Source organism: Urocitellus parryii, chromosome 12 (genome assembly GCF_045843805.1).
Source record: "Urocitellus parryii isolate mUroPar1 chromosome 12, mUroPar1.hap1, whole genome shotgun sequence".
In the NCBI taxonomy this organism is placed as follows: domain Eukaryota; kingdom Metazoa; phylum Chordata; class Mammalia; order Rodentia; family Sciuridae; genus Urocitellus; species Urocitellus parryii.
This window is the reverse complement of record NC_135542.1, coordinates 31,667,049-31,684,975: the sequence shown is the minus strand read 5'-3', so window position 1 is coordinate 31,684,975 and position 17,927 is coordinate 31,667,049. Positions and strand designations below refer to the sequence as shown.

Here is a 17,927-nt window from a genome sequence, read left to right as displayed (position 1 = left end):
CTACTGTGGCTGATCATCTGACCTTTTCTTTCCAGTTCTTTAGCTTGGGGACACCATTATCATATCCCTAACCTAACCTCTGGAGTTTTCTGTATGACACAGTAATTCCACCAGGACCCTCACTCAGGGTGTCCGTCCCCCAACTCTCCCTGTTCTTAGGTTGGTGTTCCACTCAGCCTTTCAACAAGGACTGATTTTTTTGACTAAAAGTCCTCTACAGGTTAGAGGTCACCAGCTTTGAATGCAGGACCAGGATAGGATAAAGCAAACTGCCACTCACCCGCTGAGTGGCAGGCCAGCCCAGGCACCACCTCCACAAGGAGAGTTGAGAGTGCCTCCGTCCCAGGGCCCCGAAGTCTCCCATACCTAGATGCCAGTGTAAGTGGGACAGCTTATTATTTTCATCATTTTACTTCCTAGTACCCAGGGTAAATAAGCACATACACACCACAGACCATCTGAAAGTGACAAGACAGACGGTTTCTCAATCGTTCCTCATTGGTAAATAAAAAAGCAGGCGAGACATCAGATTTATCTGTTGCATTTTTATAACACCCAAGTTTATTTTGAAAACAATCTTTTCTGACATATATCCATGTGAATTTGAGATTATAGTGAAATTACCTGTATTTGCCTATAGCTTTTAAATACTCATGAAACATTTATTAACATATCAATACTTAAGGACACCAACATAACTGACTGCTTAAATTGTTTTTTCATACCTAAGCCAATTTACATTTGAGTCACCTGTGCATATAAAACAAACATACCCCTCGACCAACCATAGGATACATAGCATACAAGTGTCCTTTCCAGATATAATTAAATTTTTGGATACAAAGTGGCTCAAATGAGAGCAAATAAGCTGACTTTGTGAAATAAATCAGACAAAAACCAACAAATACTAAAGGTGCTAAAGATCAATCCCATCGGTCTGTCTCCTATCATGTGCACTGTGTGTGTGTGAGCTAAAACACTTGCTGCAGCCATGGAGAGCCGCTATGGACAAGGTCACTGTGACTCTGAATACACAGATGAGCACAGGTGCCCTGTAGGCACTGGCCAGCCACACACAATCACTGCAGGGAGACCAGGCCATCCAACCTTACTGGGCACAGAGACTAACCTGGGCCTTCAGGTGTGCGTACTTAGTGGTTGGGGCTGTTTTTCTCTCTGCTCACTCCACTAGCATAATCAGGGCAAAGAGAAGGCTCCACTAGTCTAAGAACTCTCACTGCACCCTACAAACTGTCTTTGAGTCCAACATTTTTATTGATTCTTCTGTAGACACAGCTGGTTTCCACCTACAATGATCTGTCAGGTCAGGTCAGGTCAGAGACAACAGTCAGCTGAAGGGGCAGGCAGGGCCTGGGTCAAAGGAGTGGCAGTACACCGGAGCACAGGATGAGGATGCAGAACGTGGATAGGGAGAGTCCCCAGCTGGTAGCGGGCAGGTGGTCCTAGTGGGCCTTCTCCAGGAAGGCTTTGCAGCACCTGAGACACTGCTGGTACACCACTTCAAAGTCAGCATCGTTCCCCTGGAAGACAGGAAGGACAGCTGGCAATACCAGCACCCAAAGTGTCCTTGAGGGACCTCAGCCTGTCACTTAACACCGAAGGCCTGGACTTGCAGATCTTTACATTGGCCCTACCATGTGCACTGTACTTACGTAATAGGGATCTTCAATAATGAGTTGTTTCTGTGGATCATAGCTTCCAAGCAGTTCAATTTTAGCTTTGCAGTTTTTAACTTGATTACTTTTTCTATTCAAATCTCTGCAAAATCGAAACATGAACTTAGTTTTCTGATCTATGGTTTCAAGTTAAACAGGGACATCTGCTAGGGGTTTATGAAATACCCATATCAAAATCCAGCAAAAGTGACCTGATTTTCAGTGAAACCAAATCCTGCACTGAGGCACAGGCCCTCTGTGCAACTGTGTGCCACAGCTCTGTCTCCTGGGCAGGGAGTGAGCAGCAACAGCACGTCCCACTACTTCCTACACACAGGAAGTACACCTCACCATCAGACAGCAGCTCCATGTTCTCTTGTGAAATACACTGAAACCATCAAGTCAGAAAGATATTTCAGAGAGAAACAAGGTGACATGAGGGAACTCCAAGAGCCACAGTTACTTCCCATGGTGGCCAAACATGCATATCCATGGCTCTTGCCTCACTACTTATGCCCACACCACTCTCCTGGTGTCTTCACTTCTAACTTTCACACTGCTACATTTTTATCATTCTTCCACATAGCTGACAAATTCCAACTGAGCCCCTATGATGAGTCTAGGAGCAGGACAGACAAGAACATTCCTGTCCGAAGTCTCAGAGCTGAACCAGGCACAGTCCCTGGACCTGCAGGGCCTCACAGTCAGTGGACAATCTGGTCCAGGCTGCAGGGCAACAGAAGATCCAAGAAGAAGTGAAATTAGGCTGGGACACAAAGGCCAGAGCACCAGGGGAGCTTCACCCAGAACTAACCCGACTGACATCCCACAGGGAACACTGTACACTCAGCAACAATCAAGAGTATCTAGTCTCCTGATAGGATACCTTCTATAATACCTATAAGCTGTGGTATTTTTTTAGAAAAGGACAAAACAAATTAACAACTGAACAATAAAAATGAAAAAAAAACCCTGAATTTTAATGAAGGGCCTAATTAATGCAAAAACATAAGCAAAATTGTTACCATGGTTACTGGTTCATTCCTATAAGTAATTAAAAGCACAGATAATATCTCTTCATCAAAAACATGGAATATTTTTAAATAAGTAGTGATGCAAGTCAATAAATGCTTATGGTTACACTGACAGCAGCAATAATAAACACCAGGGGGTTGGGGGTGGACAAGATGAGGGCATGATGATGTGCGAGGAAGCTGTAGTGGTGGAGGCTACAGCCTAGGCCTCCCACATCCACCACCTTTGCTGTGCACCTGAACTAAAGCTAGCCATTCCTCAGTTTCCTCTCTGACAATAACAGAAACTTCCTGCAGAAGTGCTGGGGCCTTCAGGCATGTAAGCTTGAGGTTTTATAGTCGCTGCTATGTAATACCTCAGCCCATTAGTTTTAGCTCAATCTTAAATCCAGTAAAAGGTCTTCTGCCTTTCCAGTCTCACTTTGAGTGGGGGCAGTGTTACTGGAGGAACAAACACTCCTAGCTCATTAATTGCTGCAGTAAGGATATCAATCATAGGAATCAACACATCTCCTACAATCACAGACCCCAGCCCTACTGTCCAGCTCTATCATGCCAAACGGATTTTCCTGTCTATGTTTCTCTTTGTAAAGAGACCCAGGAGAAATACCAGATTATTCTCTGAATTTCCATTAATGTTATTTAAGTAAATAATTATGCACATTGTAACAGCACTGTGTATGAGAAACTGTAACATAATAAAAGTCACTTTGGACAGCAAACAACTTGGCCTATTACCACACTGAGAATGGGATAAGATTACACTTTGAAAATAGATTCAATCCCTGGTATCTCCCCTCAAAAAAAAAAAAAAAAAAAAAAAATGATTACCTCAGGTTGCTTTCATCCATACACAATATATAGTCAAATGTGGCCAAATCTTCTTTGGTCACCTAAAATTGAGCAAGAAGTCAAAATACAGTTATTTATATTTATACCTCTCAAAAATAGAGAAGAAAAAATAAAACAGAACCAAACTGTATGTTTCTTAAACTTGCTAATTAACAATGTAATTAAACAATTCAGGACACTTTTAAGTTAAAATACAGTTAATCTACTTCCCAAGTTGTATTAGCGCTTACAAGAAAATGTTATCTCCTAAGACTCCTTGTGGTGATCACTAACAGTCAGCTTCGTCCCCTAGAAACCAGAGGCAGTCTGTGGGCACACAACCCTCCACCACTGTTTCTCATTCATGGGCACTGAGTGTCCCAGGCCCTGTTACAGACCCAGCTGAAGCCACAGGCCTTGTCCTCGTGAAACCACCCAATCAGGCAGGAGGCACAGATACCTCAGGAAACACCAAGGACGGGGTTCTGGGAGAGGGAGGAGGATAAATTTCCAGCAGGGAGGTCAGAGGAGGTTCACCAGAAGCAACTGAATTGTGGACTTTACCCTGACCAAACACCCTCAACTTAAATATGACACAAGGAGATTATCGAACTCCTGAGTCTAACCCAACATCATCAATTACAAATGTAAACCACTTACGATGCAAGTGAAAACTTATTTTATAAATTGTGATTATTAAGAAAATAAAACAACAAAAGATCATTAACATGCTGCAGAATAAAAGTGAAAATAAACCCTAGAATATAACTTCAATAATAATCTTCCTTGTTGAAAAAAAATCCTCTAAAATGTCATTTAATATAGGAGACAATGAAAACCTGGTTGAAGGAACAGTAATAATATCATAGACAATGAATACGGTAAAAGAACAATAAATATGCTTATTCTTCATTATTCTGTTAAAAATGACTTCATATGCACTTCCATCAATTTTTAGTGTAGCAAATCAATAATTACAAAGGAGTGGATTGTATTAATACTCCCAAGACACTAACTAATTAACCTATTAAAAAAGTAATTTATCTACTTTAAGATATTAGAACAAAAATTATATAAGCACACTACGTTATTTTTTCAAATCACATGTGAGAAATGTCCAAAGATTTACTGTTTAAAAATTGTTAATTTTGGATGAACAATTTGGATTGTAATTAATTTGCCCTAAAAAAAGAAATGCTTAGCAACTTGCTAAGGGAAGTCACACATGATTTTTAGATGTTAAAATAACTGAGAAAGAACAGCAACAGCTATAACTTAATGCTTCACAGGAAATGTCTAGAAGAGGATTTCTGTTTGCAGACAGACATGTATGGCTTGGGTCAAATTAACTCTACTACCAAAAACAACTAGAAGACCCTCACCCACCCAGACGGCTCTTGAAGTCATGAGTGCTCCTGCAACCACTTGGTTTTGTGGCCCCAAGAACTCCTGAATGTGCTCAACTCTGCAGCTGTGGCAGCAATGCCACCAGATGGCACTCAACAAGCTGGCTGGTCTCACAGGCTGCTCACACAAGACAACAGAGTCTCACTTGCTGATGCACCAACACTGATCGTAGCTCATGGTCAGCAGAAGAGCCTAGGAACTCTCAGAAACTATTCAGCCTTGCCTTAAAGCAACTTGTTTACAGGGGTTATATCTACCAATATTTGTCACCATTACTAATAATGTTTAAATAAATTGTTACAATTTAAAACTTTTTTATTTTTAATGAAGAACAACTATACTCTCCAAACCAGCTCTTGGTTAGAAGAGTGCCACTGGTTAGGATGGATCTTCCTATGTCTATCTGTATTGTATTCTGTTGCAAAATGCTGCTGGAGTTGCACTACATGAAGTAAATTCAGCCCCACCCAAACATGCAGTTTAAAGGAGTGTTTCAGCAACCCTGCAGATCATTACACAAAACTGAAATGTGATAGACAGCTTCTCAGTGGTCAGCTACAATGCAGAATTGGAGGTCCAGTCAACAATCATTTCACACCTGTCTATTCAGGCCCACTGCTCAGTATGAACCTTTTAACACATCTTCAAAGGAGACTGATGGCCACTGGACCACACTTAAAAAACTGTATTTTAGCCAGGGGACTGGGGTTCTCATAAGAGGGGACAGTGAGCAATGCCAGATGTTCTCATTGTCATGACATGGAGAGCTGATGCCAGGCAGGGTGCTGGCAGATGTTCTTCAAGGCACTAGACAGCTCTCCATTAAGAACTGGGTTGCAAGAGTCTGCTTAAGAGGTAAGAGACCAAGGAAAGCAGGGCACCGCTGAGCTGTCACAAGTTCAGAGGCTGAGAAGAAAACTGAAATTAGGGGTGGTGGGACAGCCATCCCTGGAGGAACACAGGTCCTGGAAGACGGGGGCCTGGCACATGCTTTTTTTCTAAGAATTTGCCAAGTCTTCCACCAACCCAGGGCAAGAAGCTCCAGAGGGCACCTGGAGGCTGCACAGACTCAGTAAGAGATGAGCACTCTACTGTAGAAGCTGCCACGTTGGAGGCATTCTGCCAACTCTGTGCCTGATGCTCCAGAAGAAAGACTGGGAAGCTCAAAGGTGGATTAAGCCTCCTGAATAACAGCTGTTGCCAGCCTCAAGTCAGCTCCACCCGATCATACTGAGGTGACCACCTACCTTCTTCCCTGCAACAGCCAACCATATGGGGCAAAACACAATTACCCACAGGTTCCACCATGCCCCACATACCACGTTCAGAATTTAACGGGAAGTTAGCAAGCATACAAACAGAAAAAACAAAGACAGTAGGGTCACAAATGATCTAGGCTTTAATTCAAACTGTTTGAAGTAACTCAGATGGGCTGGGAGATGTAGCTCAGTGGCAGAACATTTACCTCACATGTACAAAGACCCAGGTTCAAGCCCCAATACCTCACATCAAAAAACAAACAAAATAAACAAATGTGCATTTGGAAAAGGATTTCAGAGAATTAATCTATTTAAAAAAAACAAACAAACAAGTAAATGCATACTGTCAATAAAACAAAAGTCACTAAGAACTCAGAATGAACAATTCCACAGACTTTAAATACAGAAGCGTTAGTATATCAGAAAACAGGTCAGTAGGAAATCTCAGAATAAAGAAAAGTAAAAAGGATGGAAAATGGAGAAAAGATCATAAGAAATTTATGTTCAATATAAACTGACTCTCAGAAGAAAAGAGAAACAGGAGAAGTAAAATATAAAACGATAACATCCCGGAATTTTCCACAGGTAAGGAAGAACACTTTGGCCTCCCACAACAAAACTGCTGAATCTAAATACCAAAGGAAAACTTAGCCAGAGAAAAAACAAAGTAGTTTTAAGCAGAAATCACATCAATCTTCTTCAAACTTTTTCAAAGAACAGAAGTGGGAACACCTCAGTATGCTCACCACCCTCCACCACCTGTGCAGCCCAAACTAGCAATAGCCCACACCCAGCAGGGCACAGGGGCAAACAAGCTGTGGAACACACAGCATCCAGCAAGGACAAGGAAGAGCTTTTGGGACCAGCAGCAGCACAACAGAAACAGCTGGCACAAGAATGCAGAGGCCCAAGACCCTACTTCTACAAGGCTGAAAGGCAGGCAATATTTTGGGAGTGACCTTTGCAGGAATGGGCACTGGTTTCCAAAGGGCTTTAGGGCTACACTCACTCTGTGCATTTGTCAATGACAAGTTTACGGAAAAGAGGAAAGCTTGTATAACAAAGACAAATCTCCATGCAACCAAATGGACTGAGAACATACTTCTCCAGAGTCTGATTGAGTTGAAAAGAAGTGAGAACTGTAAAAATGTATCATCTATTACACCTAGGTTGAAAGTACAAGGGAAATAAGAAGCGTACTGGAACAGTCACTACACAAACTGTGACAACTGGTAAGGAACATGTGAACACAAAAGACCTGGTGTGACACTGCTTACAGGCATGCCTCACCACAGCCAGCCACAAAACATCCCTGAGAGTAACAGGAAGAAAAGCAGAATTAGACTCCAGAAATGCTAGTTCCAAAGCTGGTAATCAAAACTGCTCCTTAAGTTTTCAGCTTTGCTTTTTAGGGCATGTGTATTTGAAATAACCCATCCACATCCACTTTTGTTATATACCTAGTGCATGAAAAGACATCTGACCTGAAAACAGACAGCTCGTAATGCTGAAGGACTATTAAAATAAATATATAACCTTAAAAAATACAAGTAGAACCTGGCAAGGTATGCAAAAGCCTGGAAAGATCACAATCATCACATGATATAAAATGTTTCATCTTCTGCCCAGTGAAAATAACAAGCTTAAATAAAGAACTCTCAGAAACACAACTGTATTTTCTGATTTATAATATAAATACAAAGCTACCTTCATATGAAGTTTGTTAAATCTCAGTAGACTTCAAACTTAAGTCTGGCATGACATCCTTAATTAGGGACACATAATAATATCAGTATTACCTTTTATTTGTTTAAGGTACTTATAGTTAAAATATGCTTTTGTATATACTACGTGACTGTGTTCTAGCAACAAACTTGGTAATGTAAGCAAACAGTCACAAAGGCCTTAAATGTCTAACTAAAACTCAAGAAGTGGTAAGAGAACGGAGACCACAGCTCTAGCTGGCAGCCATCTAGCAGCCACTGCTCTCAGTGATTGACGTAATTTTATGTGCATTTTAGTAAGCAATCCCAAGGTCATGCAAGTCTTTCAGAACTCCACACGTAGCAGGTTGGTTCACCCCAAATACACACAGCTGTGAACACACAGGCCTCTCCACCTCTGTGCAGAAATTAAACAAGATCTCTTCTACCTGTCTTGCCTTATGGGCTGTGCTAATGCCATGATTTCTTAGGCAGTTCACGGCTCTCGGGTCCGGGGCCCGGCCCACGTTCCAGTCGGAAACAGCACCGCTGTCAATGGTCCACTGTAACACAGAACACAATCAAGTTCTAGTACGGTACCTGCCGGGCAACGTGGTTCATGGGGATGCCATGCTTCCTCATGCAACTCTGCCCACGGTAGTCAGGGGGGTTCCCCACTTCATAGGTAGATGTGGCTGCACTGTCTATCCTCCACTGCATGAGAAGAAAGAGAATGTTTTTGGCACTTTCTTGCCCAGAGGTGTTCAGGTTGGCCTCTTTAATGTACTGAACAGTACTTACGTTGTCTAAATCGTTTTGATCAGTTACAAGTTTTCTGAAAACTGCTTCTGCGATAGGTGACCGACAAATGTTACCTTAAAAAGAAGGGAGAGGACATAAAGAGTGTGTTAGTTGCGATGCAAAGACTCATATGCCAGGTGGGAGGTATCTGCATCTTCTCTACAGAAGAACAAAAAACAAAACTGCAGTGCAGAGGAACCCTGGCAGAGAATGCTGATCACCAGGTTCAGTGATCTGACACTAACTGCCCAGATACGAAAACAACAGAAAGCAATTATAACCAATATTAGTTTTACAGGTTGCAACTATGACCTGAAATAGGTTAAGAAATCAATGAAGTAGGTTGTAATCAGCTTAATTTAAAACAAAATACAACAAAATTGAAAGAATGTATTTTCAAATATAGATAACATAAAAATTTTTCATAAAATATGCAAATAAACAACTGTATTAAGACATAAACAGTGAGTGAACACAAACTTTTACTCAGCAATTGCTGCAAAGCCCTGTGCTAAAAGGACTGTGCCATCAGAAGTTAACTAGCTTGAGGTTTAGGGCGCAACACTCCCAGCCACTCAACTGACATCAGCAGCCAGGTTAGGGACTCCTGGGTCATCCTCACTCCAGGCTAGCTGGCTACAAAGTCTGGGGCCCCCTTAGGTGTAATGATTCTCTAGGAAGATCATGAAACTCAGGAAGTGCTACAATGATTACAGCTTCATTGTAAGAGAATACAGATTAGAACCAGTCAGAGGAAGAAATACTAGGGCTATTCTAGAATGGTTCTAAACAGGAAGCTTCCATCTCTTCAGAAACCCTTACCCGCCTGCCCATGATAAGTGCCAGTACTTTAAAAGAGTACTAGTACGGCCAACCTAGGAAGCTTGCCAGAGCATGGTGCTCAGAATTGTTATTGGGGTTTAATTATGTAGGGATGACAGACTGAACCCCCAGGCCCACCCCTGACACATGTGGTTCACAGAGCACATGACTCTGAGCTCAGCATAAAATGTGGGGCCACTATGAGTAGTAACAGACACTACCACGCACAGAAAATCCCAAGGTGATTACAGGTTACCACCCAGGAGCCAGGACAAGGAATAAATTCCTTAACTGCACAGGGAAAATGACAAAAGGCAGCAGCTCTCATCTCCAAACAGATCGTGTATAAAGTCACAACTTAGAGGAAACACAGTATAACAAAAATATGAAAGATATGCTAATAAACAAGCATTATACTACCAAAGCACAGAAAATAAAAATGCTACAAAGCACAGAAGAGACACATAAGAAAACCAGACAGCTGATGTTTATGGGAAGAGAGTCCAATAAGTAGGGCAGGAGAGACATTTAAGTCAGGGCTGCAGGATTAAAAGATGTGACTATGGTACTTTAGGTACAGGAAGCAGTGGCTGCCAGCCAAGCACTGAGACAGGGCCTGCAGACAGAGATATTTAAGACAACAGACTATTCCTACAAGTTAGAAAAGCAGCTGGCAGGGTTAAAAAATGCTGGACAACCACAGGACTGAAGGCAAAAAGACCATCTATGAGGTGAATATGAGAAAGCACAGGAAAGACAGTGAGGCAGGAAGGTGTGACTCCTTTCCTCACTTATCCTAAAGACTGCAGCCTGCACTTCTATGACACAGGTGAAAAAGAGAAAAGCACAACAGATTGATTTAAAGTTTTATGTGACAATGGAGCCTTTAAAAGGAAGACCCAAAGGGGAAACTGTCTAGTTTTATGCTTCGGTTAGATGAAGAGTGACCGCTGTGCAGAAGAATGACTGAACAAAGGGCTACTATCTAACGGTAAGAGACAGGGAACGCAGTCATGCCATCTGTTCAGGCCCTCCCTGGTCTCTGATGCAGCACTCTTTCCTCCCAGGTCTGGGACAGGACTCACTGGAAGGAATGTCTTCAGGTGAGAAGAGAGAGAGACTCTAGGTCTGAAGGCTTCTTTGGTGAAAAGAATTCTCTTTTCAATAACCTGTCTTACAGAAATTCTGGTTTCCATGACTTGCTTCACTTCAGGAAGCAAGACACAGGAAGGCAAGAGATGATCAGAGAGACTTTTTTCAAAACTACCCATCAAGACAAAGTACCATATTGTGAGGTATTGTGTGAGCCCTGACATTAGTAACTGATTTAAGGAGGAGCTAATAGAAAATGAAGGGAGGAAACAGAAATCTCAGAAGAGACGAAGCTAGAGGACACACTTTACTCTGGCTTCTATTAAACATGTTGAATTGGAATCTTCCAAAGTGTGGTGAAACACACAGATGCCCCCTTGGTCCATGGGCCGGCTCACCACCCTGAGCACCAAACCTTCAGCCTCTCTTTTATAAGACTCGCGTTCTTCCACACACGTGGTTGTGCATAGTAGTTAAAAAGCTTTTCTGTAAGGCAAGGAAGGAAAGAAGAGAGGAGTTCACCATGGATAGCCTCCATGTGGTAGTCTATGCTGTGAAGCTCTTCCCTTCCACACTCCAAATTTTGGTTTGATTTTTAAGACAAGTATTGCCATCAGCATTATTTAATTTCTGAAAAGCTTTCTCAGGGTGTTTTATCATGTCCCTTGTTACCACCGACCTGGCAATACTTTAATAGCAAACCCTCTCACCAAACTAGGACAACTGTTGTTATTTTCAAACTCTACAAATGATAACAGATGCCCAGTATCTCAGCATCTAAAGACACAATAAAAAGACTGGGACCACCCCTTTACTCATAATTTTCATTAACTGTAAAATAACAGATTAATTTTCCCACAATACAAAAACTTAGAATATTTAATGACTTAAAACACACCCATCCACACTTATGTTTTCCCCTGATAGCTCTATTTAAAGGAGTCATGTAAAGACTATAATTAATAAAAACTAAGAGACTAGAAGTAAAGTCATACTGTCTACAATATCAACAGAAAAGAAATCGAAATGCTAGTAACTTGCCCTCTAGATTTCAAAAGTTGATAATGTTATTAAAAAGTGTACGGGCTGGAGGTATTGCTCAGTGGTAGAGCACTTGCCTAACATTGTGAGGCTTTGGGTTACCCCATCAACACCAAAATATAAATAAGTAAACCAGAAAATGCAGCACAGAAAAGTTATCACTAAAGCACAGAATCCCAGGTGCTGCCTCTAGGACAAGTTCTGGAAACTCTAATGCCAGCACAGTCTCTGGCCACCCACAGGGGTGTCCTCCTCCCAGTTCAGCTCCTCCTCCAGGCTATCTCAGCACTACAGCTGGAATTAGTCTTGTCCCTCCCACGTCTGCTAGAAAGTCCTCAATGCTTGTCTCATCCATAGAGACCATCTCCTCACAGAGCCACCCATGATCTCCCCCTCAACACAGGGACTAAGGATGAGGGCTCATAGGCTAAGAATGATTTTTACAAACTTGAACAGATGGAAAAAAATGCAAAACCAGAAAATTTTGTGATATGTGAAAATTTACATGTAGGGTTCCAACACTGGTATCTATGAACAGTTCTACTACACAGCCAAGCTTCATCTGTGTGCTATCTGGGGCTACAACACTGGCAGGGCCCATGAAGCTGAAGTATTCACCGTGGCACTTTACAGAGTTTACAGAGCCTGCTCTAAAGCATCTGATACACGTAAGGAATAAACTTCCCATGCATCTAGAATGGCACTACTTAGGTATCCGTGGAGCCAAGTAAACAGTCACTCAAGTGATGTATTGTGTCTCACACACAAGAGGACTCCTGGCTGAGAAGAACACCAGGTCTCCAAGCCCAGCCACTGTGGCTTCCCTGTTCTGGAATATGGCTAGCACTCTCACCTAGAAACCACACCAGGTGTTCTGTGGGCCCAAGATGGGGATGTCTCCTGACTCCTTCAAGTCTCTGCTCAGAGCTCACCTTCAGGTGAAGGCTTTCTGACCACACACCTGAATGTTCCTGTTTTATTTTTCTTAACATCTCATACCAAAGAACGAGCCCATTCGCGATGCCTGACTGATGATGAGACAGCGTGAGCTCCAAAAAGCATGGGGCCTGTCTGTGGGTCACTATACTATGCATCCCCAGTGCCTAGCACATAGGAAGTACTAAAAAAATTGCTAAACTATATCGAAGACAAATGCATGTGAGCATATACCTCCCCATTTTCAGTTACCGTTTTGCTTACGCCCACATAAGCAATAATATTAAGCAAAGATTAGCCTGGCAAGGGGACACCATAGGTACCCAACTTGAAATAAACTACTGTTTAATTTGTTGATTTCCTTAAAAATCAAATGGTGTTCACTATCAATGTGTAATGTAGCTTTTTACCTCCCCCCCATAGAAAATGTTATACTGTATTGTTCTGAAACTGGGGGGGAAAAAAAAGAAAAAAAGCCACAGTTATTGACCACAAGAATGTTAGCTCTGGCTGGGATCTCAAAAGGCTGTCAAATAATTATTGTGGAATACAATATCTCTATAAGGAATCAAAGGAAGCAACTAACAGTCTGAGAAACCAAAGAAGGTAGAATTTAGGTTTGACTTTACAAAAATATAAGGGGTTCCATACAAAATACAACATAGTGTCCAGTAAAAGACTCATCAGTCGAGGCACAGTAGTGTTTCCAGTGTGAGTAGCAATGGTGCTGGAAAGTCAAGCCCTCCCATATTAGGTGGGAAAATGTAAGGGAGGCCAGGGGGATGGACCTGGCAGAATTCTATCCTAAAGAGGAGCAGAAGCAAAGCAAACCAGGTAGAAAACACCAGGTAGAAAGCATAATTTGGGACTATCCCCCTTAGTGTGGAGGCACCAAGGAAGAATACTGCAAACTAATAGGAAAGTGAATTATATTTCAAGTAAGGGAGACTACGTGCTGATACTCTAGGAATGAGAACAATTCTGATCTGGAAGGTACTTGAAGTAATAAATTGAAACTGGTACACTGACAGGCTGGAGACCAAAGTCAGAGAGAGACCTGAACCTGAAGAACCCAGAACTTGGAATGATAGGGATGCACCTCTCTTTAGTTGAGATCCACTGTGAGTGAAAGCCAAGGGCACCAGCAAGCGAACCAGTGTAGTTATTGGTGCAAAGCTCCACAGAGAACACTTGCAGCTTTGGGTCCACCTGGGCACAATGGACGACAACCAAAGATTCTAGCAGGTGCAATGAAAAGCATCCGGCTTAGAAAGCCTGCTACAGATGCCAGGACTCGGCTGGGAGGCGGATGGCAGGTGAGAGGACACAGGATCGGGGGATCAGAAGCGAGGGTACCGGGCTCGGCCACCCGCCAGGCCCCTCCGGCCCACTGTCCATGGTTAGCGACGCAGCCCAGAGCCACACGGCACAAACCGCCGCTCCAGGAAGGAAGACCCTTACCCAAACACACGAACAGCACGGACTTAGGACCATTCTCCGCCATCTTCAAACGCAGACACTCGCGCCCAGCGGCCGCGTCGGCGTACGTCCCGACGCAGCGCATGCGCGGCGCAAGCCCTGGGCCGCGAGCCCTGGGCCGCGCGCCTGCGCAGTCCGCCGCCCGACGCTCCAGCGGGGCCGCAGGTGGGGCGGTCTACCTCCTGGGCGGGGGTGGGGCCTAGGGGAAGAGTCCCTTTCTGGAGGGGAAGAGCCGGAAGAAAGGGTTGGGGCTGGGTGGGGTGAGGGCCTCCCAACCTCCGGCAGGGGCCGAGCTGGAGGGCAGGGGGCGTGGTGGGCCGCCTCTCGCCGCACCTCCCGTCGGGGCGGGACGGGTAGGCGAAGCCTGATTGGACCGGTCTCCTGCCTCCTCCAGGCCGGACCCCCGCCGTGTCTAGCGCCGCTGAGCTGCTCACCTGAGCGCGCCGTGGGGGCGCAGCGGGGCGCAGAGATACCCCTGGCGGGCGGCGGGCGGAGGGGGATAAGCGGGGCCCTGCGGAAAGTGAGGCCTCCGCAGCCTCCGGGCGCCCTCTGGCTCCTGGTGGAGGAGCCTCCCTGGGCGCGAGGAACCCTCCGCCCCTGTCCGCCAGGCAGCGTCTGAGCTGTGCCCCGAGAGGCTCAGCCCGCGCCGGTTGGGTGGCCCCTCCTTAAAATAATGGAATGTTTTCGAAGCTCCGTGGAGTCAGGAGGTGGAGCGCAGCTGTATCTTGTGCCCCGCGAAAATGCTTAGGTACGTGGCCAAGGTGGGCGGCACAGCCTGGCTCCGTGCGCGTGCCAGGTGTGCCCCTCACTGGGGCCGTCCCCGCCCTGGGAGGCGGAACCGAGGGTGGCCGCCCTTCCTCTTCCTGGGCAGGTGTGCGGAGCTCGAGGGGCGCGCAGCGGAGCAGCTCGCCGGCACAAGTGAGTAAGGTGTCTGGGCGCAGACGAGCCGCACCTGGCGTTGGGACGGGACCTTGGTTTGTCGGGACCACCCGTCCACTTTTAAGAAGGCCTTGCTGGCGACGGTTGTCGTTGGTGGGAGAGGACCCGAGAAAGACCAAGTCGCTGTCCACACTGGATCGTTTCGCAGATCGTCCAAGATGGGGATTAATAGTTGCCAGAACTCTGGGCCACAGCGGTTTTCATTCAAATTTAGCTACGTTCACTCCGATTCGTAGGAAAACTCTTACGACGTTTCGAATTTTGACGACTGAAATGCACTGTGTTATTTAACAATATCTAATCTGTTACCGATTTTCTAACTCGTTTTTGTGAAAGGCTTCCGGTGCGCTTGACACGGACAGGAGTCAGCTCCTTAGCTGCCAGACCCTGAACGTTCCTGTTGCGGGGTACTGCGGAAAGCAGGGACGAGTGCTAGGCCTCACCTGGCCCTGGGACCAGGAACAGGTGCGCCATCACTAAGGTGGGGAAGTCCCCAGAGCTGAGCATGGCGCCGCTGGGGCATCTCCCTATGATGATGGCTTTTCTTTTTAAAAATATGGAACTACTCTGAGTTGGTTGGTAACCTTGAGGAAATAGGATTTCACTGTTGACTGGAAATCATTTTCACTCCAGCAAATATTCCATTGTTGCCGCTGCTTTGCTGCAGCCAAACTAAATAATGACACAAAGGCCAGAGGTTTCCGCCCTAGCAGAGAAGGCTTGGCTTGGCTCTTCTTACAGGGTGTGCCCGTCCTGCATTCTTGTTCACCTCAGTGTTTTATTAAGATATGAGGAAGTGTTTGGATTAAACATGAGTTAGAAAGTTTGCACACACCATTCAGAGAATAGTAGTAGGTCTCTGGTTTAAGGTGCTGTTTAGCCTGCTGTGCTGGCCTATTATTGAAATACCTGAGCAGTCTGATTGCTTCCAAATTGCTATGTTGGAGGTTAAAATAATAAGGGGGATGATCTCCGTCCTGTCATCATATTTAAATTAAGAATTGTTTATAGGTTTATTACTGTTCAGTTTAAGCAAAATTTCTGTAAAACAAGTCAATACTAGTCGTTTTTAAGATTAAAAATAATTTTTAAGTGCTTTGGTACCTTTATTCTGTTTAGGAAAACTTTATTTTCAGGAGATATCTCAATATTCAGAAATAAGCTTTTGGTGTTTAAAAATAAAGTTGATGGGGTCAAAGGGGACTATTGTGTGATGTGAACACTGAGGGCTAGTCCTGAGTCCCTTGTGCTCATCAGCTTATTTGCAGATGGTATCATGACAAGACATACTTCTCTGCCATTTAAGACCTAAGCATGTTGAATATTTTTATTTTCTCTGGAAAGAGTCCATTTTTTATACAAGACAGTCAGACCAGAATGACCTGTCTGGTCCTTCAAGGTCTTGCCTAAGCTGAGGAGAAGTGGAGCTGGTGAAAGCCAAGCATTTTCCCACCCATCATTCCTGGCTCTTGTCCTCCATCTACAGCCTTCAGTCAGAGGGATGAGAAAGAGGCACAGGGCACAGGAAGATCTGGTGTTCACATCGTTGGTTGGCTGGAATTTTGAATTAAAGAGGTTGGTAATCTGACCAGGGACTCAGGTTCTGATTTCTAGAACTGACAAGCTTTGTCTCTTTTAAGACAAAGAAAGTAGTTTAACCAAGGCCCCAGAAAGATAGGCATGCTTCTAAGATACAAAGGCAGTAATTGTCAGGCAGCAGTATTCAGAGTTGGATTTACTGAGAGAGGCAACATTTTAAAAGCCTCTTGGGAGATTACACAGATAAAGTTTATTTTGGCTAAGATTTAATCAGTTTGTTCTAAATTCTGTATATCCTTAGACACATTCTAGTTTCTTTGATCTTGGTTTTGCAGTTTTATCAGTTTAACAAGTTAACTCTCAATTCATGTATATTATAAGATTTAATAATTTGATTAGTATATAATTAATGGAAATTTATAAAACTATTTATAAGCTCACTTTTCCTATAGGTTTTCCTTCATAATTTAGGGTATGTTGAAAAAAAATCACATAATTGATGCTTACTGATGGAATGAAAGTTTGGGAACCCCGAGTCTGGTTGATGGTCGGGGAGAGAACCCTTTGGTTGCTGGCTGCTGTTCCTGACCCTGGGTAGAGGTCTAGGTTGGAATTGGTGGCCAGCTTTCTCACCCAGTAGCAGTTGATTACAACTAGGATTCAGATGTTGCTATTGGCCCCCAGGGGCCATAGTCCTGAGTTATTGACCTCTGGTCAACATGTAAAATTATTTATATATCTTAAGCTCATTTAGGCTGTTGAGGTTTTCTCAGTAAAAATTTCTTCCCAGCACTTCATAAACTCCTATTAAATTAAAAAAAAAAGTCTTTGTACAGAAAATTTCAAACATTTCAATTGCTTTTTTATAGAATGCTGCACATCTAAGAGTTTCTTGGCTTGAGGTTTGGTGGCAACCCTTAGGAGAAAACTCAGGCATTTAGTAGACAATTTGCTTGGCTTTGGAATTCAAAAGCTTCAGACTTCATGACTGTTTAGATGCATCCTGACTCCGGCAGTGTGAGAGAATAACATCAACCTCCTGGTCAGATGTACTCTATTCCTCAAAGCAGAGAAGAAGGGAAAGTAGGTTAAAAACTGAGGACAGAAAGTGAGGTTTTATATCTAAATTTTTTATTTATGCATTTTAGTTATGACAGAAATTCACTGTGCATAACTAGGATCAGGCAAAGTGTTTTTATTAGAAGTTTGATAGAACCCATAGAATTTTCTGAAGTTCAGACATGCCAGGAGTCCTCACTGTGGCTGAGCTTGTCAGCAGCCTGTCCATCCATAGCTGTGGGCCTGTGGGAAAGCACTGCATGGACAGCAGCTCCTGGGCCCATCTGATCACAGAGCTCTCCTGCCAAG

General features: G+C 43.9%; 2 protein-coding genes across 8 annotated transcripts in view; one reads left to right on the top strand and one right to left on the bottom strand.

The window, feature by feature from the left end:
- Positions 1–536: 536 nt before the first annotated feature.
- On the bottom strand, positions 537–14,169 carry Acp1 (acid phosphatase 1). 3 transcript variants are annotated; one of them, XM_026412843.2, is made up of 7 exons: positions 14,064–14,169; positions 8,712–8,785; positions 8,589–8,624; positions 8,360–8,473; positions 3,542–3,603; positions 1,674–1,779; positions 537–1,541 (listed from the first exon to the last, which is right to left on the bottom strand). In XM_026412843.2, the coding sequence occupies exons 1-7, from the start codon at positions 14,164–14,166 to the stop codon at positions 1,464–1,466; spliced, it is 573 nt and encodes a 190-aa protein (XP_026268628.1). In that variant the 5' UTR covers positions 14,167–14,169; the 3' UTR covers positions 537–1,463. The 3 variants fall into 3 exon arrangements, with proteins under 3 accessions (XP_026268628.1, XP_026268629.1, XP_026268630.1); XM_026412844.2 differs by lacking the exon at positions 8,360–8,473 and having other exon boundaries at positions 8,511–8,624; XM_026412845.2 differs by lacking the exon at positions 8,589–8,624.
- Positions 14,170–14,213: 44 nt separating this feature from the next.
- Sh3yl1 (SH3 and SYLF domain containing 1) overlaps positions 14,214–17,927 on the top strand; it is a 29,685-nt gene continuing 25,971 nt past the window's right edge. For 2 of the 5 annotated variants that reach the window (XM_026412835.2, XM_077791695.1), the window contains exon 1: positions 14,331–14,999. In XM_026412835.2, coding sequence (XP_026268620.2) covers positions 14,822–14,999 — 178 coding nt within the window. In that variant the 5' untranslated portion in view covers positions 14,331–14,821. Of the gene's footprint in view, positions 14,247–14,330; positions 15,000–17,927 lie in introns of those variants that run through there. The other 3 variants (XM_026412836.2, XM_026412841.2, XM_026412839.2) reach the window with 3 other exon arrangements.